A 26,346-nucleotide genomic window follows, 5' to 3' on the forward strand; every position below is an offset into this window, starting at 1 on the left:
AAATAGCTGTAAATCCAACCGAAAAGCATTCCAAATGTCATTTATTCAAAATAAAACTTTGATAAATCATGCCCCATTTAAGAAAAAAATATCAACGCTACATTTTCAGAAAGCATTTCTAAAATAAAATGGGAACACTGACACTTTGATGAGTATAGGCCAGTACTCATAGAAATGTGCATACACTGATTTGACTTCGCCTCATTTAAATAGAAAGATTACTTACTCTAATTAGCAGTCTTTCCCATGCTAAAATAATTTATAGTAGCAAATTAACCAAATCATCTAATGCAGGAAGCAGATTATTAGGTCATTTCATTTTACATCACATACATAATTAGTTCAAAAGATTAGCTTATTTTTTGTAGAAACCGATACTAATAATGAAAATAAAAAAGCAACCGTAATCTGTAGTGCTTGTGTAATCAAACGGACATAAGGAATCAACATAAAGGTAGTCAAGTGGAAAAGAAGAAAAAACCTTTGCCAAGAAGAGACTATAAAGTTACTATAAACTGGATGACAGTAATAACAGTAAGAGGCAGTTGGGGCTTTTGCTGCTGTTTAGGAGCTACATGAAATATATATATATGGGTGAGGGCAAACAGGGAGATGGCCGTCTTAGAGCCTGGAGGAAGGGCTACCCTCAGCCACGGATTCCCTAAGGTTTCCTCCTACCAGTGAGTAGGGGATTTCCAGAGGTCGGGCACTCCCTCAGTGCATTTCATTTTAATTTTTCCAGTCGTGGTTTGGCGGCTTTGTCTTTTGGGTGGAGGTGGTCCTACGAGCCACTTCCTATCCGTGGCACTAGACTACATGATGTCATCATGTTCTCACTAGCTGGACAACATTGCGGGTAGCTGTCAGCAACCACAGACAAAGGCTTCGACCAATTTCATTGTCATCATTAATTCATCTGTTCCGTTTGCAATTTAAATCATCCACGTTGCAGATTCTCCGTACTGAAAAAATTTGTTTAAAACGCTTGAATGGTCCCACTTTTATGTTACCTCAGCATAGCTTACTGGTTACCTTAACATACTGGTTGTTAAAAATAACCATTAAACCACAAACTGGGACTCATATAAAGAATTAGAGAGGTCAATCTCTTTTGAAAAGTTGAATTTTATTAATATTTCTATTTTAATTATTTCCTGTACAATGGAAAGATTTGTACAACAGTAATCGAACATTTTTTAATGTTGCCTCGGGATTCTGATGATCTGTTCAATTCATTTAGAAATGGTACAACCCATGCCATGGCATATTCTTTGAATGGGTTTCTTACTGTAACTTGGCTCTTCTTTCTAATATAAACCCAAGGAAAATAATATAAACCCAACCAATGATAAAATGTGAGTTAACATTATCAGCGTGTCACACTGTTAATACATTAATACATTGCAGGAGCACTTTTTAAAAAAATATATCATTCTGTAAAAGGCATGTTTATTCTTTGTCTTATTGTTCCAGTTATTTTTTCTATTATTGTTTACCCTTTCTATTGTTGTCGCAGGCTCATTGGGACGTTCCGGATGGTGTTGCAGAAAGTGGTAGAAGAAGCACAGCTGGAAGTGTCAGACACATTGATAGATGACAACAACACCCCCATTCGGGTGAGTGAGCCTCCTAATTGCACGCCAGGCAAGAGGCTTAATATACAATTTTAAAAAACCGCCCTGTCTTTGGGCCCTTCTCTAATGAGAATAGGAATTGAACAGTGCAATCCCTTGTGTCCTTACCTCATTTAGATTTGTGTGTTTAGTAAAGGAAGGGCTGTGGGATTTGTTCAGTGGTGAAATAGACTACACCCTAACCACTCGATAGTACATTGAGAACTTTTCTGCATATTTATGTTCACCCTTCTGATGTGATAAAGTCTGCATAACATGCTCTTTTTTTGCACATTGTATCAAATGTTGTACAATTTCCAGCTGGAACTGTTTTCTTTCTGTGCAGCAATAAATAAAATACAGAATTTGATTCTGTTTAAATAAGTTAATTTTGTAGCTAACTATTATGCAGGTGGTCTAACTATTATGCAGGTTTAAACGTCTATGCTAAGAATATGCTGTCTTTATAAATTCTTCCAAAACAGGAATTTGAGCGGTTGTGTGGTCACCTGTCACAGGTTCACATTTCTCTCCTTCACAGCTGGCTCCATGTTATTCAATGATAATGAGATATATCAAGACAGTAGACAGTCAGTTTATGAATTATGCAGTATATAAAACATTCTCATATAACTTAAAATGAGTTTATATTTACTGAGCCGCCCAAGAATCTTGCCCTATCTATAATAACATGCTTTATTCTGTCTTCTTAAATTCCTATTTAGACATCTGTTACCATAGAGATCAAATACCAGGCTATGGATGGTAGCGTGGCTGCCTGGAACGACAGCGAGTTCCTGGGTGATCCTAATCGATCAGAAAACGATGGGGCCTTTCTGTTAGAGACGGACAGCCTGTTGTCAGGACACAGCCAGGGCTCTGTAGTATCTCCAGGGCGCTCCCACCTGAGCCTTCACTCAGGAGAGAGGTCCATCAAAAAGTGAGTACATTACTGCTGTTTTTACAAAACAAAGTACTCATTCACATTAAAATATTAAATCGTGAAAAGTGGTCCGGTACTGGTATTATTTGAACAAATTCAACAAGAGCCACATTTGAGGCTATTAAATCTTTGGGAACAAGTGAACTGTATGTTACAAGAATGTAGATCAGTATATAGGAAAAGAAGAGCCTTGGGGGGTGGGGTGGGGGGAGCAGACACCTGTGTGTGTCGTTGCTTGATTTTAAAGTTGATAATGTTGCCCTGTGAACATACATGTACGATATAAAGACTGAATCACATTATCTTTTAATTGGTATCAATCTTCTTGTAAACCATGTTTTCAATTTCTCAGTTTTGAGAGGGTGATTACACAGAAATATGCAATTATGTAATGTCTTTTTATTTATTTATTTTTTGGTCTTTATGTTTAAGAAGCAGGTCACACGTATCCTATGGGTCAGTAATTATTTTGAGACCAGAGGAGGTATAACAGGGTCGATCTCTTTTTTACTTACATGATTATACTTTTTTGCATCACATGTCTTGTTTTGTAGCAGTGTTACTATATTGCACTGAAACGTAAGAGCCAAAACCTTCCCAAGAAAATAAGATGTAAAAAAACCTAACAGATTGCAATTCTAAAGCCTGCATCCCTTAGTATCAGACTGATTGAGTTACTAAGGAGGATTCCCAGGAACAAAGAATCGTTGCCTTTGTCTGGTTACAATCTTATACAGCAACTCTGCTTCAGTCTTCAGAGGTAGCCTTGAGTAAAATCCATTTGGCATTGCAGTTTTCTTTTTCCAAAGGTTTCTTTATTGTCCTGACAATGAGGTGATGTTAACAGTGAGCTGTTTCTATACAAGGTCTAAGGACTGGTGTCACTAGTGGCTTAGCGAAAATGTGGGGCTTGCACAAGCGATTACCAACATAAGAATACTGATTTATTTCAGTTGGTGGAGTCATATGTAGTGCGATCGAAATATTAATAAAAATAAATTAAAAAAAGATTTTTTTCAGTACATCAGGTGATGACTTTCTTTGATTTTCTACATCCCAACCGCAAAACCACGAATCTTATACAAAATGAAGTAAGAATGCTTATTATTCACAGGAGTGTATTATTCAGTCTAGGTCAGCACAGTTATTTTAGGACTCCCCTTAGGGAAGCTTAAACAGTGATCTGGCTATTTACAGCAAACATTTTTAATAAGCAGTTTAGTGCCTAGGGAGGCTTTTAACACTAGCCCGTTATATCCAAGCTGACAAGTCTACTGGTGTTAATTAGGGACTGCTGACACATGAATGACCCATATAGTGTGTATGGCACTGGACTGTACAGCATGTATATAAATATTCATTCTGTCATCAACAGCGCACAGAGGTATCTGCATATGTAACAGAGAATCAACATGAACTCTTCCAATACACAGTTACTATACATAGGGGCATGTCAATCTGAGATTGGCAGTTTAGACCAAATCTAAAATAAACTAATGAAGCCCCACCTTATTGTTTTGAAACTACCAGGAAATGTCACTCAACAATCGTGGAATACGTAGGTGGTTGAGATACTCGAATCAATCCGAATGCTAGAATAAAGTGTTTGAATCTGTTTTATTTACTCTCAATAGTCGCTAAGACTCATCACAGAAAACAACACAAAATCCATCCCAACTGGCACTGCGAAACTGTGCAGGCAGTCAAGTCTAGGTATTAGATGGTCACAGGGATTTACATGATCTGTCTGTATAGGCTGATATTTTTTCCCTGATTGATGACAGTTTGCAGATGCGTCACAGAACAAACATGCATGTCTCGAGTGTTCCAAACTTCTTTTTTTCACATCTGAATGGCCCTTATACAAAGCATTTATACATTGCAGAGCTTTGTGCAGTTACTTTCAGGAACAGTGCATTTTAAGTGTACAGTAGCAATCTCTCTGTGCTGCTCAAATTCCTACACTTACTAGACTACTTCAATATGTTACATTGGGTCAATACAAGCAGACAATGGCCAGTGGCATCAAACAACAAAAAATATAACTACGTACTGTTTCTGAAATGCTTCTTAGCAGTGCTGTGTTTCTGTCTTTCCTTGACTGAATAATAAACCTGTTCGATTTCTTCAGCTCTAATTTGTTGGGCTTACTTATAAATCTTGGGCCTGAAGAGGGAAAGGAGTATTACATCAATGAAGAGGAAGGTGACAATAACAGTCTGAACTCAAGGCAGAAGGGAAAGGCCTCGGAGTTTGGACTGTACCTGTGCCTGTGTCTTATGTGATGTACGCATGCTGTTCTTTTTTAAATGGACTGTAGAAAGCTTAGTTCAACCACAGCTTAGCAGGAATGTGCAGGAACAAATTGTGTGGATGAAATGATCTTCTGTTTAAGGTGTTATTGTTTAACTTTGAGTGCAATGTTTCTCTCAAAGGGAAAGTCCCATTTGAATTCTGCACATATATACAGCTTTGCCTTTGTTATGTCTGAAAAAAAGGTAATGCCTGTTGATTTAGGATACTTCCTGGAGTGTAATGACTAGCTTGAAAATATAACGTCAAGTCTTTACAGACAGCATTTGTGGTGGTTTTGCAGTGATTTCTCACATATATATATATATATACACAGCTCTGGAAAAAATTAAGAGACCACTGCAAAAGTATCAGTTTCTCTGGTTTTATGGCATGGAGCAGTGTCCTGCTGGAAAAACCAATCCTCAGAGTTGGGGAACATTGTCAGAGCAGAAGGAAGCAAGTTTTCTTCCAGGACAACCTTGTACTTGGCTTTATTCATGCGTCCTTCACAAAGACAAATCTGCCTGATTCCAGCCTTGCTGAAGCACCCCCAGATGAGTCCAATTTTCAGCTTTGCGCAACACCTGGTCATCTAGTGGTTAGACGGAGACCTGGAGAGGCCTACAAGCCACAGTGTCTCGCACCCACTGTGAAATGTGGTGGAGGATCAGTGATAATCTGGGGGTGCTTCAGCAAGGCTGGAATCGGGCAGCTTTGGCATGAATCAAGCCAAGTACAAGGTTGTCCTGGAAGAAAACTTGCTTCCTTCTGCTCTGACAATGTTCCCCAACTCTGAGGATTGGTTTTTCCAGCAGGACAATGCTCCATGCCACACAGCCAGGTCAATCAAGGTGTGGATGGAGGACCACCAGATCAAGACCCTGTCATGGCCAGCCCAATCTCTAGACCTGAACCCCATTGAATACCTCTGGAATGTGATCAAGAGGAAGATGGATGGTCACTAGCCATCAAAAAAAGCCGAGCTGCTTGAATTTTTGCACCAGGAGTGGCATAAAGTCACCCAACATCAATGTGAAAGACTGGTGGAGAGCATGCCAAGACGCATGAAAGCTGTGCTTGAAAATCAGGGTTATTCCCTGATTTCTGAACTCTTCCTAAGTTAAAACATTAGTATTGTGTTGTTTAAAAATGAATATGAACTTATTTTCTTTGCATTATTCGAGGTCTGACAACACTGAATCTTTTTTGCTATTTTGACCAGTTGTCATTTTCTGCAAATAAATGCTCTAAATGACAATATTTTTATTTGGAATTTGGGAGAAATGTTGTCAGTAGTTTATAGAATAAAACAAAAATGTTCATTTTACCCAAACACATACCTATAAATAGTAAAACCAGAGAAACTGATAATTTTGCAGTGGTCTCTTAATTTTTTCCAGAGCTGTAAATATATATATATATATATATATATATATATTATATATATATATATATATATATATATATATATATATATATATGTTTTCAATGCAAAATGCTCCTATTGATGTTATCTGTGTGCCATATATGAATATTAACTATAACACGTTTAAAACATCTGAGTTTGAACTTATGAACTGAAACATAAATGTCAAGTACCAACACATATATTTATTTCAGTTTTCAGCCTTATTATACTTTTTAAGGCATTATAGTTCTACATATAGCAAGAAATATATTTCCTTAATTATTTCAAATTCAAATATTCTACAAAATAATTGAAAACTGTTGGGAAGAAGTTTATTTCAAATACATAGAAGTGGTAATTATATCAACATGAGAGCATTTTGCATTGAGAAGATAGGATGGGTTCAATACATTTGGGTGCCACTGTAAGAATGACAATTGGTGATTTGGTACCAACAGAACAAAAATAAAATGAGCAGCAGGTTTCACAGAACCCGATCAACACTTATCTTCCCTTAGGTATGATTTGTACTAATCACAGTCTGGGAAACCCGCCATGAATGTATATCATATGTTACTTTGTTTACAAATGTTCTTACTTTGAAATATGATTAGATTTCTTTTGGCCCTGATGCATTTTGTCTTTTTCAAGAGCATGCGTGTGTGGAATAATGAAGCAGTAGAGTGTAGTTTCACTTGGTCTGTTTTTACTAATGTAGAAATATTTGCTGCTGGATTATTCTATATGCATACATTGCATTGGAACCATGTCCCTCAATTCTGGCAGTCAAGAGATTTAATTATCAAACTTTAAAATGAACATTTAGTATATTGAAGTGTACCAGCTCCACACTTCTAACATGTAAGCTTTCGTTTTAAAATATAAAGAAATTACTTTGTGATGAAATGCTTGTAGGAGTAAAATTAGAATTATTTAGAAATTGAAAGACATTCAAGAAATATGCTGATGGGCTGCTCTCGCTCAGTGATTTCTGCATTAGTGATACCCCTTGGATAATGCATATACATTGTGCAAGTAAATTGCATAGACACTTCTGTCTCTGCTCTGCTTTGGGCAGTGTATCAAAATGCAGGTAAAACAAATGGTTAGTTGCAGGTAAAACCTCAAACTACCATCTCAGAGTGATTAACACACACACAGAAATTATTAGCTCAATCACTTGTCTACTTGAAATTTCTGTTTCTTATAATCTCAGTTCTTATTGTTCTTATTATGTTGTTTTTGGATGTTATGGCCTTTTAATATCACCAACCAAATCATCCCTCATAGAGATGTTGGTGGTATTCTTTGGCCTTTGTTCAACCAAGATCCAATCCTATCAGTATGCTCCACCACCCTACTCATTGGCAAACTATAATGTGAATGCACTAATAACTTACAAAAACAGTACAATTATAAACAGTGTGACTGGAAATGTGTTTACAGTCTGTCAGACTTCCTTACGGTTATGACTGATTTAAAAACAATTTTTGCCATTATTCAAATGCCACCCGCTGAAGGTTTGAAAGAATCCACAACTTTCTTCAGAATTTGTTTGCTATTAAACAGAACAGTAGCTTTTGGCTTGTCCTGACCCGAACAACTGGACGTTTGTTTGATGTTTTCATCAAAGCCTTGCTTGTAGATTGCTCCCCTAACAGTGAGAAACACTTGCTAGGTAGCTGCCTTTGGAAAACTTTGCATGTAATAAATCTGAACAAAAGAAATCGATGTTGTGGTTATTTACTTTCCCCTTAAACCGAAGAACTTGTTATAAGGATTATTTAGTGAGTTGTAAGTTGAAAATACAGCTTGCGATATACTGCACCAAGAGAGATCAGTCCCACCATATGATGGGCAATATATTGTATACAACTGGGCTTTGTGGTGACGTCAGACCAGGAAGAGAATGACAACAATACTGTGGGTGAAGGGCTGGCGCACATATTTATTATCAAATAAATATTTAAACAAAACCATACAAAACAAAAGGCATGATGGCCAAAACAAAACAGACAGTAATCAAACAAGACAAAACAAACAAGTATTGTGCTAGTTTAAAGCCAGCACGAGTAGTAATTGTTATTCTTCTCTTTTTAGCTCTCTTTTCCTCACTCTCTTTCACTCACGTTCCACCTCTGAACACCCAACCCCCAATCAGCAGAAGCTGCTGGTTTATATTGTGGTCAAGGGATTAACTGGATATCAGTTACCTAATTTCTCCCTCGACCATATTCTGCACAGGCTTTCTCATACGCATGGTCAACAGCCAGTTTGTCAATAATCGCCCACAGCCGACCACACATTCTCACGATTTTAGCTGGATGGGGCATTTTAACCCCATCCAGGCTGTCAAACAACAATAACAATAAAACAGTACATTTGCATAATAATAATAATAATAATAATAATAATAATAATAATAATAATAATAATAAAATATGATGACTTCTAATATTATTCTAAATATAAAGAAAATCATAATAATAAAAAGTGGAAGATGGACTGATTTTAGTGTTTTGACAGGTAGTTCTGATTGCATCATGCTGCAGTACCCAGGAAAGCTTCAAGCTCCTAGGTGAAAAGAGGTGATTGGTTTGGCCGTAGGATCAGAGGGTGCCCACTGGCCTTAATTTCTCCTGAGCTGATGTGGGTAGTTGCTGCAGTGAGGGAATATAATAATTGGGTTATCTGGGTTGCGTCTTGGCTTGTATCTCCAGTCTATACTCAACATCGTCCTCAGTCACATAAAGCACTGGACGATAAATAATTAGGTCCTTGATTTTGTCAGCGTCATTTATCCCTCAGTGTGCAACCTAAATAGAGTATGCTGCTGAAAATCAACTGAAAAGGGAATTATGGAGAAGAGAAAGAACATAAGAAAAGTTTGGGAACAAGAAAAGGCCATTTAACCCCTCAAGGCTCGTCCCGTGCTAGCACTCCATTCTCCCCTACTGGGGGGAACTCACTTAAAAGCACAGAATCTAGTCTTTTTTATGCTCCTAATGTTTAAGATCATACTACTTTGCCTGGTATGCTATTCCATGCATGTATAACTCTGTGTAAAAAGGGGGTTCTTGTCTTCTGTTCAAACTTACTTTTACTCAGCTTCCATTTATGCCCTCTTGTTCTTCTCGCGTTGCTAACTTTGAAGTTGTGTCTTGAGTTAACTTTATCTATACCATTTATAATTTTAAAGACTTCAGTCAAATCCCCTATTTCCCTTTTTTTCTTGGCTGAAGCGATTTAATTATTTTAACCAGTCCTCATAGTTCATGTCATTAAGTCCTAGGATCAGCCTAGTTGCCCTTCTGTACCTTTCTCACAGATTCTCACATTATTCTTTTATTCAGTGACTAGCCATACATATTATTAATTCTAATAACAATGCTCTGCTACAGATACAAAAAAAAGTGTATACTGGATATGTAAAATGAGCATATTTACCTTTTTTTTAATTGTCTGCAGTACAACAGCTGGGGATTGTGTGCTAATGCCACAGTCACAATTAAACATTGCTGCCTCAAGTCTGTAGAAAAAACAGTTTATTGACTTTTATAATACCTTTATGTCTTTCATAAACAAATGAAAATATGGATGTAATTACCTTACAAATACAGAAATATGAGTTCTCTTTGTAAGATATTAGCTGCATCAGCTTACTATTCTAAAAATAGTAACCCAAACCAGTTTTGAAAGTTTATTATCCATTTTGACAATATAATGAGGGTTTTAATTGACGGTTAGATAGATTTGTACAGATGTGTATTGTGACACTGATAAATGTGTCTCATTTTCAGTACACAGTTTGCAATCCAAGCGATAGACCAGCAGTTCTATCTACCTACCTAATGCCAGAGGGGTAAGGGAATAGAGAAATATGGATGCTACCCATCCAACAGCTTAAATCACATCTTGGGAATTATTCTGTTTTAACTGTTCTAGCAGTCTAGTAACAAAATTATATACTCAAGCTGTAATTATCAAACTAAAACTTTTTTTGTTCTTATTTAGAGAAACTTATGTTTTATTCCCCTTTTTAAATTCTACAATATTATTTTTGGAGGCTACGGCAGCTGATTCAGTACTGTTTTGTAACATGATAACTCATCATCATCAAACTTAAATTCATATGGTCTATTCAATCTTTTCAAAAGCAACTTGTCAATGCGAGAGTATCTTGAGGCACACTGATTGGTTTATTAAATCTTTCCAGATCTGCCATCATTGCCTCTTTTTGTATTGTGATTTCCAGGAGTGCACCTCATCGCTGCAAAATGGCATGTAAACAAACGACGAAATGCTTGCTTCCTGAGGGGTCTTCTCTTAGCCAGAGTCTGCTGTACTTCTGTAATCAGATCTCATCCCTCAAACACACTCCACACAGTTTTGCATATAAGTCAGTGTATAGAATGTGCCATCCTTTCTCTGGGGGTGCACACAGAATTGACAATACAAAATGGTTATTTATTGTATCTTTCATGTGTGATTCGATTATACTTTCTAAATATTTTTCAAATTATGTTGTCCTTCTTTTCGCTAACAAGGGTTGTGTGTTGAGTCAGTAATGTCAGTAAGTTACCATTTAAATAATGGCCAGTGCAGACCAATTGAAAAGTTTCATTCTTAGCTTTAAATCAAAAGCCAATCCAGTCACACAGTATATTGCCTATTGTTTATCTCTCAGGAGGAGAGAGATTACTTCAAAAACTTTAACAATATAAATGAGGCCTATGTTGATTCCCTGTGGTGCCTGAAATCTTTGCAATAAGCATTTATGACCAGACTGCATCAGTGTAATAACTCAGGATTAACTGTTTCCTGAGGGAAGACTGATAACTGGTATGGTTATATACAGTGCAGTGATAGGATCTCAGGTGTCATGGATTGAGCATTGTTCCCAATTGCAAATCCTATAGTAAAGAGATTAATCTTAGTCTTAGAAAATAGTATTTTGAATGCTCTGAAGTTTAATATTTTTCACACTGATTTATTATTATTTTTTTTTATAATGATAAAATACTTTGAGTTACTTTGCAAAGGTCCTGACTCAGTATTATTTAGTATCCTCTGTTAGAGGACTAGGAACCAGTCCTCTAACAGAGGACTGGTTGGCAGGGAGAGCGATGGCGATGGCAGGGAGAGTCTACTGCATTCACCTCAACTATTGGCATTACAATATAACCATATACTATATACATGTATGCCATAGGAAGCATATTTGCATATATACTGATGGATAATGCTACAATGACCCTGAAACCAAACAGGCTGAGGGTTAGTCATTGCTGGTCAGCCATGGGTCCAACAGGATTATTCTTTGATCAGACTCTTTATGTGAATTCACAGACTGAAAAGCATCAAACACATGCTGTATCTTTTGTGGCTTATTAACCAACCTAATTATTACAAAAGCACCAGAACATTTTTGGTGTAAATTCTGATATCACCTTACATATCTAGATATAAAGTGATTAATGCTATACTTCTATTGTGTACTGTGTTTGTGTAAACCTTTTTTGTTTTTTTGTTTTTTTTGTATTGGTGCTATTTTCTAAAACGTTTGAGTTAGTCTATGTGTATTTTTTGTGGAGTAACCAAGACTAAAAAGCATTTTAATAATAAAATAAGATAGGTGAGCATAGTGCTCCTGTCCACACACAAAGACACACATATACACGCACACGCACACACACAGACACACGTTTTATATTTTTGAGTGGTTCTAACTGTGTGTGCATCCATTGTTTTGGTGTAGACAGCTGCAGTGTGTAATACATTGTCTGTTCATTTACATGTTCATTTGTTTTATCTGTTTAAACATACAGCCTTGAAGAAGGGCATGAGGAAGAGGATGAGGGTGCTCTTGGGTAAATACCGTGTGAAGTTTGTAAAAGCTGTGTGTGTTTTTCATAGTCATTGCTAGTAGATTATTCTTTTTTGTTTTTTATTTATTTGTGTTCTTGGATTGGGAGGGAGAAATTAATATCAGGAGAAACAAAGTGATGAACTTTAACGACAGCATTATCAACTTTGTGAGGTTTTTTTTTGAGTTGCCCAAAATAAATTAATGGAACACTATCACATCATTTTTAGAGAGGTGCCATTTTTTGTTTGTATATTTGTAGAGTGTTTGAAGTGTCAGACAACAATGTAATATCACAGTTAAGTATCTAATATATCGTTTTAAGATATATAAATGTGATACCCCATCACAAAAATATATACTGCTGGGTTACTATTTAGGATGATAGTGAATTCCAAAAGCTGAATCCCCATTAGGTTCAAACTGGGCAAGGTGTGAATTATTTGAGCAGTCCTATGAAAACTGAACCCAGCCGTGGTCAACAAAATAATTAACTCTCGCATTTTGTTGGCATGGTGATAATCAGATACTGCTAGAAGATGCTCTTGAAGCAAATTGAGAGCATCACCTTTTTTGGGGGTTGTTGCCAAAACTCGACAGCCCATCAGCAGCCGAGATTCTCCTCACATGACAGAGCAATAAAACTCTTGGAAGGGGGATTTGGAATTAGGTTAATTTTGCTGTCTTAACCAATACAACAGAAACGTCATGGCGACCTGCAAGCTGCTGTCTGAATCCATAGTAGCTTTAGTAAGAAAACTCAGGGCATGATTTAAATGAAACTCTTTCGCTCGAGCTATAATCAGGACAAGGGATAGTTATTTTCCTAAAATGATTGCATTTCTCTTTTTTTTTTTTTTTTTTTTTTTTTTTTTTTTTAGTGGTTTCAAGTAGCCCAGTTTCTGTCCTGGCAAAAAAGGACTAATATGTTCTATAGTTTGCTCTTGAGATAAGTTTGGTACCAATTTTTTAAAGAGCATTACAGTTTTAACATTCACTATAGTCTGTACCAGTGTGTTTATTTATGTTTAGAGAAAAATACATCAGTTTATCTCTATTAAATACAGTGTAATTGTCTACAGTAGGTAGACACACAATGTACAAACATTTATACAGCTTTCGTACAATAACTTATAGATACATATTGTCTATAAACAGACTTGTTGCTTTTTTTTCAAGCACACAATATTAAATTAAATGTTTTTAGGAAAAATAGTATAGTATACTGGTTTAATATTATTCTTCATATAGTTTTATAATGATGAGATGCTGGTGCATGATTCAGAAGAAAGTAGGATGCAATAGCCAAATCACATAATAAAATTAAAACTCTACGGATCAGAACAAACTATGTCAGCAAGCTGGAAGGCTTCCAAACAATAAAAATAGGAGAACCTACTGGAACTGTACAGTATAGAAAAAAGGTCATCTTATATATGCATGTTTTTGTTTATCACTTTAGTGGGCAGCAAAATTATTTAGAGAATAATAAACTGTATAGCAAAACGCCCTAAGTCATAGTGGTCTCATACAGCGTCCGACTGCATTTATAAGTCATGGTTTCCACAGCAGGCGCCTCAAACCACAAATAATGTGGAAAAATAGGATCACTGTCTCCATTGTGAAAAGTGAATGACTCGGCTATGATTGTAGGATGACAATATTGGATCATTGGTTCCCAGGTGATACCATATGATAGCCAATTACAATGAAACTTTAACTCCTGTCATGGCCACCCCTTGCAGAATGCAGTCTGGTCCCTATGAATTATTGAGACTTTGCCTTTTTTTAATTTTAATGTGACCTTCTCTTCTCAATTACTCTTAAAGAATCTTGGTTTGTCGTATTAGTCACAATGCGTGAGTAAGAGTTGAATTTAACGGGGGAAAAAAGTTCGACATCTCAAAAGCCTTGCTGTTGATTAGATGTGTCTCACACTAGCTAACTACAGTGTAGCTTATCTTGGTATATTTTAAGATCTTGACTGCTTTTGCAGTTGCATTTTGTTTTGAGTTGTGGTGCAATTATATGCAAGGTTTGTTATCCCCAGTTGGGCATTTAAACTGACTGGTGATAAGATAATTAGAGTTTTTGCTACCCTGTCCAAATGTTGGTGTCTGTTCCTGTCAATGGGTTTTCCACAGTTGATTTCTGTTCTGTATACCTTTCCCAACTCTCTCTCTCTCTCTCTCTCTCTCTCTCTCTCATATGAAACAAACAATGTGATTGGTCGAGCAAGGTTCCAGCTGTCCATATTAGATGGATATGGACAGTTGGAGCCTTGTCACATATTCAAAATCACTCACAGAAGCCTCACAGAATTGAAAGTATCGGTAGCCATCTTGATTACTCACTTACAGTTACAGATGTACAGCTGTAACTATGAAACTGAGTGACCAATTACTGGCAAAAAATCCCAAGAGTAGTAAGTAGACATGCTGAGTTGAATGAACTTCAATTAACTGGAAGATAGCAAAACAGAAAAAAAAAATCGCTGTCTTTATACTCACCCCGACTTAAAATTTCAAATAATGTATTTTTAGCGGCTCTGCACATTATCCACCTCTCTGTGACACAGACCTTGAACAAATGATTGAAATCCAATGCGTCATTGAATTTTTTTTTATTCCTCACCTCTGTTCTGCTCAAACAGTGTGTCTGCCCTGATTGACAGGAAAAGGAAAAAAAACTCAGTGCCGTCTCAGCGCCGCCCCCTGGTGTATTTTTTCAATGGCAATGTGCACAATATCAAAAATACAGATGTACTTTCTTTTACATGTTTTAATTAAATTAATTTACTCAGTTTAACTTAGTGTGCTGTTCAAAGTTATGCATGGGACTACTTTATTGGCGTAAGGATATTTAATAATAAAAAAAGAAAAACATGATTTTTCTTCAAATCCACTGTTTGACCTGGATTATAAATGCAATAAGGCCCTTCAGGGTGTCCGTATACGTTGAATATACAGACTTCTCGGGGGTTGGAGGCATATATATATATATATATATATATATATATATATATATATATATATATATATATATATATATATATATATATATATATTATCGAGGTCACAGTTGTACTTAAAGGAGACCCTCCTTTATTTAATGGTGATTTTGTGTTTAAGCTTGCTGTGCAGAAACCCCATGTAAATGTATAACCACTTACTTTATAAAAATACTGTGCTTGATCTGAGTCAAATATATATTTTCAGTGTGTATGAAAATATATAGGTAGCTTTGTTTAAAAGAAAATGTTAAATACTCTCTTTTATTTTCCATTCAGCAAGCTTTCTGAAATTAAGAACAAACTTAATGATGGATACCAGGCAATTGCAAGGTACAGCAGACTTTCTGTGTGCAGTGTTGTATGTGTGAACAGTGTTTCATAATATATATATATATATATATATATATATATATATATATATATATATATATATATATAGTATACTTCCTTTTTTATTATATATATTATTTTGCACTTTTCATCCAGACTTTTTACTGTATGTGCATCTGTGATGATACAGATGAGGTTGCTGTATATAAATAAGGTGAGCATATGGCTCTGTGTTCAGCAGGACAGTTTGGGATAGTTCAGGCTTTTCAACTCACAACTCAATGCATTCTGATAAGTGTAGTTCAGTAAGAATGGTACCTGAGACAGGTAAAACATACCAGAATGCATTGGGTTGCGAGTTGAAAAGCCTGAACTATCCCAAACTGTCCCGCTGAACACAGAGCCATATGGTCACCTTATATATAATCCCTATATTGAAGATAACAGTCATTCCTTCCATCACACAAGCTTGTTTATATTGTATCAGTCTATACTTGATGTTGGGCTATTGAAAATTGTGCCAGCTAATGTCTAATGTTCTTTTTCTGCAGCGAGGCTGAGGAACCCTTGTATGTTAGAACCTCAGTAACTTTTGGGTTGCATAGTAAATAGGTGGGGGTATTGAAGCACCTGTAATCATTCTCTAAATACTTACAAATAGTTTTAAATAATCTTAATGAAGATGTGAATTCACAAATTTCTTTGCATCATTTGATTTAAATGTAGTCTGGTTGATTTAAGGTGCTTCCTTTATCCTGGTTTGATATTGTCCTAGTCGTTTTAAGTAGTTGGTGAGTTTGATGTTTGAATGCATTTCTGCTTCAGTTTTACTGTATAATGTGTTCTTAAAGAGAAATCTGCAAGCACTGTTTTGCAGTTTCAATCAGTAATCTAACTGTTTCCTAAATTACTGAGTGATTTTTCCCAGCTAGCTATATTGTGTGTTTGTGCCTATAGACTCTTTCAGTGAGGGTTATCAGTGCCCTATTAACCTGTGTGAGCTTTCGTGTGAGCATTTTTGCTGTATAAACATGTCTTCTCTTCCATTAATAATTGACTGTACCGATTTTGTGATTTCAGAACTAAGGATCAGAAGGAGAAAAGACATAGCATTATAGCCATCAGGTACTATGCAGACTCAATATGAGAAAAGTCAAAATAATAGTTCTTGAAAGTGTGTTGTGTTGCTGTGAATGAATGCTAATTGACTGTGAATAGTCATTGTAGAGTATGAATAGTATAATTGCCACTCCTATGGATAAGTAATTTGGTGTGTAAAGTACAAATACCAAGTCCACAGCATCTGAATCTGATTCGCTTTCTGTCAGGCTGGTTTTTGACTTACCAAAGCTTTTCAGAGTCACATATGGTTTCATAAGGAATCAGCAGTGTTTGATACTTTATTCCCCATGTAACAGATGTATAGCTGCTAGTCAGGCTTTTATTTGCATACACTACTGGAACTGGTGGAATGCTGGGTCACAAATTTGTATTTCAAACCTTGATAGCTTCACTTTTTTCTGCTGGTACACACCACCATTTTGATAAAGCTCTATGTTGTAGAACTGTTTTTGTGAACTTAAAAATAAAATAAATTAAAAGATATGTTTGATTTTAATGGTTTGCCACTTGCATGTGTCCCTTCTGCTCAGCAAAGGCAAGGACAAAGCTGGAAAGGAAGCTAAGGACAGCAAAGGAGGCAAAGACAGTAAAGAGAAGTAGGTATCATTTGCAATGAAGGGTGTATGTAGGATCTCGTCTGGAAACACAGGAACCTTTTGCCTCATTTCCTGATAGTGACTGATATGTTGTCTTTCACTCTTTCCTTACAGTCCATGAAATAAATGAAACAGTGACAAAAGCATTGTATTATTGTCATGCTTTCATTAATGTTTTACTGGAAACCACTGAATGTCTTAAATATCTCTCATCTTCATTTTTACAACAGTAATTATGCTTATTTTAGACATTACCAGTTAGAATTGACACCAAACAGTACATTCCCAGTTCATCATTATTTATATTAACTTGGTACTATAAAACAGTGGTTTGTAATGAAACTGAATGTGAATTCGGATTTGGGCTCAATCCCAGTTATAATTTTTGATGTTTAAAACAGATCTCCTTCATGTTACCTAGAATTTGTGAATAATTATTTTTATGTGTCAACCATTTTAGCTGGCTGTCCCACTAAGATTTTACACCTGTAGTAACCCAGACTGACCAGTATGTCTATCAGTTTGCCTGCAGACTGCGAAGTGATCAAGCCTTTTGTGTTTAATTTTTCTTTAGTCCTATTTTATAATAACATAAAACATGTTATAAGGAGTAAATGATCTAAAAGGATCTGAATGTTCTCCAAGCATTGTACTGTATAAAGAAGGACATTATGGAAGGGTGTAAAAACTGTCACTTGAAGTTGTTCATATTTTATGTGTGCATTGTAATTTGATAACACAAAAAGAACCATCCATAGAAACTCGGTATTTCAAAGTTTTAGCCACTTGGTTTGTTAGTACTCTTTTATTGGCTTTTATATATAAACAGGCATGCATATGTTTTATATTGAAGGGAAATGTTTAGTTTAAAACCAAATTATGTTGCGTAAATTAATTAAGCAGGTTCTGACCATTGTGTCATTTCAAAGAAGGAAGGTGACACTGGGATCTAGCCATGGTTACCAGTGTCTCAGGTTCGTGTTGCTTCATGCAATATTCATTGGTGTATTAGATCACACCTCCACCCAGTTCCAGTCTCAGACCAAACCAGCTCTTTTTTGCAACTTTACTTTTGTGGACTTTCTGTTTGTATGATATTACCACAAAAATGGGAATGTAGGTGGCCTGCTGGGTAAATTCTTGCATTTTTACATGATCTCTTCTTGGGCCTGGTTGGAAAAAAATACTGGATCCAGAAAACGTGACCATTTTCTTGTCTGGTATGTAACAAATAAGGTACCTAGTGCTTTGCTGTATGCCAGAGTACGGGTTCTTTTTTCATATCCACACTAATTAGTCTATTTGTATCAATGGATTTACCAGATGGAATTAAATGCACTAAACTGCTAACAGTAAAGTTGTTAATTAAAGTTTAACATAATAATATAGATTCAAAGTGGTGTGCTTATTTTCTTTTAATCTAAAGCTGATAGGTTGCTTTACTACATGTACTGTGGTTATTTCCGATTTATTACAGCTACCATACTAAAGATTCATTTTTTGCTTTGCTCCATTTTCTAATATGTGTAGAAGGGAATGTTGTCATTATAACTCCTGGGTATGTGTTTGTCTGTATTACCGGCAGACGAACGTGAAGTAATTCAAATTTGACAATGTGAAACCATCTTAGGTCATAGAACCTGCATTTTAGTTTTTAAAATAACTGTTGGATGATTGGATGGGGAAAAGGTTGATGTTTTCAATATACTGTATAGTTTAATACGTTGCTGTTTTAATGGTAATTGCTACTTATAATGCTTGTATTTTGAAAAAAAAAATGTATAGAAACTTATTGCACTGTTATTATTTATACAGCTTTAAAATCATTTTGAATGTCTTTAGTTTATTGAACAGGGGTCTGTATAATGCAAATGACACAACATTTTGAGTACTATTCTTCTGTATATAGATATAATCTGAACATATTATTTTAGATTTAATTTAATTATACCAATGGCCTAAATTATTAAAATATGTATTCTGTCTGTGTGTGTTGGTTTTCAGATATATTACTTAGAGTGTAAATAACTGGGCAGTCAGAGTTGCCAAGGAGGGGAGTGGGTGTTCATTTTATAACATCTTAGAATAATTGCTTGCTCTGTTTGTTTCTGTATTTAAGTGATATGGGCTCGAAAAGGTACAACATAAACTTGTATTACAATCACAATTTGTGTTAAAAAAACAAGTAAAATAAATATTGGCGCTCAAGCTACAGCGATGATAATTTATGTAAGTCCAATGCAAGAATATTTGACCACACACGATGACTTAGTGTCTACATCGTAATTCCCATTCTGGAAGTGGTAGGAATGTTTTTCATAGTTTCATTAAAATACATTAACAAATGTTATTGCTCCCCCACCCCCCACCCCCCAGGTTATTATTAAACACTGATACATGTTTGGAATCAGTAGAACACGTTTCAGACCCAAAGGATAGTCCATCATCATGGAATGCCAGGAAAAATATCAGTTTTATTCTCACAAATACTAATTCAATCTTGTTTTTTTCTTTAACAGAGCAGGTAAGGGAGTGTTTTCAGCCATGAAGCTGGGAAAGACACGTTTACCAAAAGAAGGCCACAAAAACAAAGGTAATTGTAGCAAAGTGTTTATTGCTGTATAGATTAAGTTAACATTAACAAATTATCATAGATCTTACAATGGCGACAACGCTTGGCACCCAGAACGGAATGTTCTTTTTCTACCGCTGATGTCACCATACTGTCATTGCTCTATACTTCTTTTGATTTTGGAAATGCGTGTTCCAAGTGTGGAACGTACGGTGGCCTTGGAGTACAAAATACGAACACAAAAAAAAAAAGCACAAACACAGAAAGAAAAACACAATGACATTAAGGAAAACACAACATTAAGGAAACTGCTGCAACATTAAGAAAAACCCTGCAACTTTAAGGAAAACACAACAACATTAAGGAAAACACTGCAACATTAAGGAAAATGCTGTAACATTAACTTCAAACCGGAATGGGTAGGCACAGACGAAAGGGGGTTCCATATCACTGATGGGAGGAACAACATGTCAATCATTGCGCTGTGGAACTGTGTGACGAACACAGTCGATATTAATACAATATCATTTCCCAGCACTTTGTTCTTAATCTCATGTAAGGTATATATAGAAATACCAATAATTGCAAGGAGCGTATATCAGGCTTATGTCTTTGTGTGTGTGATTACGTCACCTACCAGCCTTGCTGCTGCCTTCCCCCGTGCACACTACAGTATATTAATACACAATACTTATCTTAAAAAGAATTATAGTAGTTGCAACTGTTCTTTGTAAGTGAATAGATTTGGAGTTAAGAATCGTATATCATTTACCAGACACTTTTTTTACCTTTGATGAAGTTCAGATTACATTAAATCATATTAAATATGTTTTGTGCTATGATTGAATATTAATCCAAACATTTAAAAAATAATTACATTTAACAATCAAATAAGCAGAGATAACAAGTATAACCCTTTAGTTACTTCTGCTGTAAACCTGGATGGCCATCATTAGGTAAGTAAAATGTGAACGTTTCTGTAATATCATTCTAAAGTCTTACAAAATTATTGTAACCCTTTTTAATCCAATGCATGTTTAATTAATGGTACTGTTCTTAGGATGCGTGACATCTGAAATATTAGCATAGTCCCTTAATTACCATAAAATGGCACTCACTGCTGTGGCACGTTAGAAATTCGATGTTAAAGGACAGGGTCAGGTGATTTCTTTCCGGAGTAATAGCTCTACTATCATAGTGTGTAACCTCTGTTTCTGTTCAGCGTAACCATTTTTTCAAGTTAAAGAGATGCTTCCAACCATGCTTTTAAAATCCCAATCCTGTTTCCTTGTAAATGTAATTGTATATGTGTTTGAAAAAAAAAATGAAAAAAAAAAACCTTTCTTCAGACCCTCAACTACAGTAGAAGCCTTCAAGGAGCCTGATCACCTTTACTGAGAAACAAGATCAAGAAATAAGACCAAGAATAAACTTTATTGTGAACTAAGGCTTTTTTTTTTTATGATTTGCAGATGAGGCCGCTATTTTGGAAACAGAGGACCTGGACAGGAAGGGCAGGCGTTTCGACCCGGATAACATCTCACTGGCCTCCGTCACTGCAGTCACCACCAATGTCTCCAATAAGAGGTAAACACTATAACAGCTAGTAGCACTGTGTTTACACTTTCATATAAAATCAAATAAACGTGAAAAACAAGCTGCCGCAATGCTGGATAAGTATAATAACTTTGATTAATAATGCAATCCTGGCTTGTGTCTGAACTGAAAGTTTTAGATTAGGTCACAGTTCTTCCATTCATTTTACCACAAAAGGTTCAGAATACTGGTGGCTGTTTAATATGGGTGGCTGCTTATTCAAAGTACTGTCATTGATTTTTATTGGGGATAACTATCTAGCAAAAGTAGGTTTACTGATATGTTCAGGGGGCTGTTATACATCCATATCTGGAAAGCACTCAATTGTAATATTTTATTTAAAATGTTTAATTAGTTTCTTCTTGTAATACTTCAAGTGTCTGCAATTTGTTGATCAAACAACTTTTTTTATTACACATATTAACTGAAAACAGTTCACATTGAAACAGACACTTTGAAATACATTCCAATGTTTTCTTGAACTTTAAGATCCAAACCTGATATTAAAATGGAGCCCAGTGCTGGGAGACAAATGGATTACCAAGTAAGTAACATTACAATAATATACAGCTTGTTTGACAGAGGCTGAGTAACGCTACTCTTTGAATTGCATGACCAGTGGTGCTTTGAGTGAATGAAACCAGACAGTACACAATAAACCTTTACCTAAATGAAATAGTGAAATAGCTTTAAAAAGTTGACCTATTTTGGAAAATCATTGGCAATAGTCTGTTAAAATTCTATCTCCGTTATGAGGATTCCTCCCCCATACTTTAGAATGGCATTATTCATCATAGTTTGCTTCAAGGATTGCACGCCTTTGACGTTCCTCTGAGGAATCCAATTAACCCATAGCATCGGCCTCTTTCTATTATTCTACAATTTAGCATCATCCAGAGAAATCTGCTAACTTATTTTCCTGTTTGAATACACAAAGAACTATCTCATTTTATATTTGTTTACTTAGTGGGGTTTTTTTTTTTTTGTAATATCTGAAAATAAAATAGTTTTAGTATAAATAATATAGTATGTTCATAACTATTAAATACTCAATAGGGCTACATTTAGAAATGCTGAAATAAACTTAATAAATTAAATAAGAAATGTTTCAACTAGAAGACATTGAGAAAGACTTCTTGTTGAAATGTTTGTTATTGAATTTATTAAGTTAATTATACGACTGTATTTCTAAATGGTAGAATTTCCGTTTTACTGCATATTTAACAGTGGTCGTTCTAGTTTTAAGACTAGTCTTTCAGAATGGTGATTGGAGGAAGGTATCTAGTTGATATATGGACATTTTTAATGGACAGTTTTCATAATAAAGTGTATCTGTATAAAGTATGTTTTTACATATGGTAACTTCATTCTAGGTTAGCATTACCATTATTGAGGCACGTCAGCTGGTGGGTTTGAATATGGATCCAGTCGTTTGTGTTGAGATTGGAGACGACAAGAAATACACATCAATGAAGGAATCTACAAATAGCCCTTACTACAATGAGGTATGACACCAGTTACAGTCACACTTTTTACTCAATGAAGAAAAACGTTATAGTACTGCATGCACAGTATCTAGCTGTCAGCATTGCTGCATGCTGACACTGATTAATGAGTTTGAGAGGAAAGTAGTTCCAAGCTACAAATACAGATTGTATAAATGTGCCTGGAAGCTATAGCAAATTAATTCTACTGTTCAATTTGGCCCCTTTTAAAGGTAACATCATTATGACAGGAGAAGGCAATTGTGACTGTCAGAAGTTACTTTTAGACTGTTTCCCTTACTGGACTGTTCCAAATCCAGACATGTCTAATTTTTCTTAGCTGTAAGGACCTGCTGTAGGATCACATAGGTGTCACAGATCAATGAAATATCCTGTCAAACTGACCCCTGCTTTTAAATGGCTAATTGTAATTATTTAGTGGGCTGCACACTCCAAGCTTGTCAAGATTGTAAGCCTGAATTAACTAAACAAACACTCATGTTATTAATTACAACCAATTTAAATCAGTCAGTTGATCTCGTACCCTTCTAGAGGACTACAGGATTTAAAATCAGTGTATTTTTTCTTTATTTGCAGTACTTTGTTTTTGAGTTCCACGTGTCTCCTGATGTCATGTTTGACAGAATTCTAAAGCTCTCAGTAAGTATGTAGTGTCACCTCACGTTTTCAGCAGTGAAGCAGTTCTTTATATTACTGCAAAAGAAAAAACAATCTGACACTTTTTTCTTTCTTTTAGGTCATACATTCCAAAAACCTCCTGCGCAGCGGTACCTTGGTTGGTACATTCAAGCTTGACATAGGCACTGTCTACTCACAGCCTGGTATGAAGGGCTCTCATTCTATTGATTAGCTGGTTCTGTTAACCAAGCCATTCTGAACCTGATGTTAGTCAGTGTGGAAATTAACATACTGTACATACAGTGTCAAGTAACCAATCTAAAGGAGGGTAAGCAGCCAGTTTAGCAGATTTTCTGGATAATTCAATACACACAGTGCAGGACTGAAAACTACTGCAAGCACCTAGCGGGGCAAGACATGAACATATAGACATTAGCTCATATTTACATACTTCAGCTGTGTAATGGAATACCCACAATGCACCAGTCTTCACTGTGATGTATTGTTTTCTGTATCATTTACAGAACACCAGTTCTACCATAAGTGGGCAATCCTCTCTGACCCTGATGACATCACTGCAGGGGTGAAAGGTTACTTAAAGTGTGACATTGCTGTGGTTGCAAAAGGAGACAACATTAAAAGCCCGCACAAGGCAAACGCGACCGATGAGGATGATATAGAAGGGTACGAACAAAATAAATTACTCATGGAATCTCAAAAAAAGGAATCCTGTAAACCCCTTAAAGCCACTTTTAAGAAACATCAAATCGGATGCTTTTATTTTAACATAAACTAAACTGTTCTATTGCAGTGCATTGCATCGAACTGTACTTTACAGCAACTATTATGTGTGTGTGTGTGTGTGTGTGTGTGTGTGTGTGTGTGTGTGTGTGTGTGTGTGTGTGTGTGTGTGTGTGTGTGTGTGTTGGATAATGCCTGATTAATGTAAAGCATGGACAGCAGTTTGTAATAACTGTCACATCTCTTTAACCAGATACTTCAGTCTGTGTCGCTTATTATAGAAGTGTTTAAACTGTGGCGTTAATCACAACTTTCTGTCAAAATTTTTCCCAAGGAACCTGCTACTGCCAGAGGGGGTCCCCTCAGAGAGGCAATGGGCCCGCTATTACATCAAGATCTACCGAGCTGAGGGGCTTCCAAAGATGAACACCAGTATTATGGCTAATATGAAGAAAGCTTTCATAGGAGAAAACAAAGACCTTGTGGACCCATACGTGCAAGTTCTATTTGCAGGACAAAAGGTATTTCTCTCTGCACTTGTAACCACTTAATTAACTGAAATACAGTACTGAAACATAACATATATATATATATATATATATATATATATATATATATATATATATATATAGATATAATATATAGATATATATATATATATATATATATATATATATATATATATATATATATATATATATATATATATATATATATATACACACTGCTGTGCAAAAGATTTAGACATGTTACATTGTTCTACTCTGAAGCATTATGAGCATCATCAATTTTCTCAAAGCCTCCACTAATGTTTTTTACTATTTCTACAACCTTGATTTGCAAAACATTGAGTTCACAAAATGTGGTATCCGAAGCATAATCAACAAGTACAGAGAAACATCATCACTAATTGACAAACCCAGGACTGGAAGACCCAAAAAGCTGTCTAACAAGGATGAGCAATACTTGAAGATAATATCCTTAAGGAAAAGAAAGAAGACAAGCATTGAATTGACAACAGAACTGGCAGAAGGCACATTTTTGTTTTCAATAGTTTATTGAGCACAAACATGCACTGAGCACCAGGTTCAAGTTATTTCAATGAATTGGATTTTGTTCAGAGTTGTGAGAAAGGATATTTAAAAGAATATTTGTCTCCTTATTTTCTCATGAGTAGCTTATTTATTATAACTGTTTTGTTTGTTTTTTTTTCACAGGGAAAGACGTCAGTGCAGAAGAGCAGTTATGAGCCAGTATGGAATGAACAAATCTTATTCACAGAAATGTTTCCACCTCTCTGTAAGAGAATGAAAATTCAAATACGAGATTCGGACAAAGTAAACGATGTAGCCATAGGAACGCATTTTATTGACCTGAGGAAGATTTCCAATGATGGAGACAAAGGTACATTGGTTTATAATTATACTATAAAGTAATTGAATTCCATCTGTGTGTTTGTAAAACGTTATCAATAATATCCATATCGAAATACGTGCACTATGTCGATATACAATTTTCATGTTGTTTGCTTACCCTACAGTGTGTGTGTGTGTGTGTGTGTGTGTGTGTGTGTGTGTGTGTATACACACACACACACACACACACACACACACACACACACACACACACACACACTGTAGGGTAAGCAAACAACATGAAAATTGTATACCGATATAGTGCACGGATTTCGATATCGATAATATTGCCGTCTTCCAAAACATAGAAATGTAACACAATTGCAATATCAAACATATATAGACATTAACTGACATTTACAATCAATAACTTACTTTAACTTAGTGGTGCTTTTCCTTCACAATATCCATGGAGAAAAACAAGGTCTTGTTATATTGTTTTACTATTCCATCATCAGCCACCTCAAAGCCGAAATATTTCTATACTTCACGCACAGACTTGAATTGAATCTTCAGCTGTTCTGCTGCTCTATGATGTCATGTTTTGATGTTTTAAAAGTACATTACATTTATAATACTGAAAGTTCACATTTTATACATTAATAATAGCGTAAGTAATAAACCGCTGATGCATGCACAGATCTCAAAATAATGCAAAACGGATGGCCAATGGTGCTTATGCAGCATGCAAATAACAGAGCTGCCTGTGAAAC

General features: G+C 35.6%; 1 protein-coding gene across 4 annotated transcripts in view; it reads left to right on the forward strand.

Annotated features, from left to right (window-relative positions):
* The window catches only part of LOC121315571 (otoferlin-like), a 97,615-nt gene that overhangs the window by 37,711 nt on the left and 33,558 nt on the right, over nucleotides 1-26,346 (forward strand). Inside the window, exons 4-15 of one of the 4 annotated variants that reach the window (XM_041249778.1) lie at nucleotides 1,517-1,616; nucleotides 2,339-2,553; nucleotides 17,121-17,186; nucleotides 19,706-19,779; nucleotides 21,231-21,345; nucleotides 21,844-21,898; nucleotides 22,728-22,859; nucleotides 23,436-23,498; nucleotides 23,596-23,680; nucleotides 24,002-24,161; nucleotides 24,553-24,739; nucleotides 25,436-25,622. In XM_041249778.1, the coding sequence (XP_041105712.1) occupies nucleotides 1,517-1,616; nucleotides 2,339-2,553; nucleotides 17,121-17,186; nucleotides 19,706-19,779; nucleotides 21,231-21,345; nucleotides 21,844-21,898; nucleotides 22,728-22,859; nucleotides 23,436-23,498; nucleotides 23,596-23,680; nucleotides 24,002-24,161; nucleotides 24,553-24,739; nucleotides 25,436-25,622 (1,439 nt within the window). Of the gene's footprint in view, nucleotides 1-1,516; nucleotides 1,617-2,338; nucleotides 2,554-16,019; nucleotides 16,038-16,548; nucleotides 16,594-17,120; nucleotides 17,187-18,228; nucleotides 18,407-19,705; nucleotides 19,780-21,230; nucleotides 21,346-21,843; nucleotides 21,899-22,727; nucleotides 22,860-23,435; nucleotides 23,499-23,595; nucleotides 23,681-24,001; nucleotides 24,162-24,552; nucleotides 24,740-25,435; nucleotides 25,623-26,346 lie in introns of those variants that run through there. The other 3 variants (XM_041249777.1, XM_041249775.1, XM_041249776.1) reach the window with 3 other exon arrangements.

The sequence above is a fragment of the Polyodon spathula genome, chromosome 5 (assembly GCF_017654505.1).
Source record: "Polyodon spathula isolate WHYD16114869_AA chromosome 5, ASM1765450v1, whole genome shotgun sequence".
NCBI lineage: Eukaryota > Metazoa > Chordata > Actinopteri > Acipenseriformes > Polyodontidae > Polyodon > Polyodon spathula.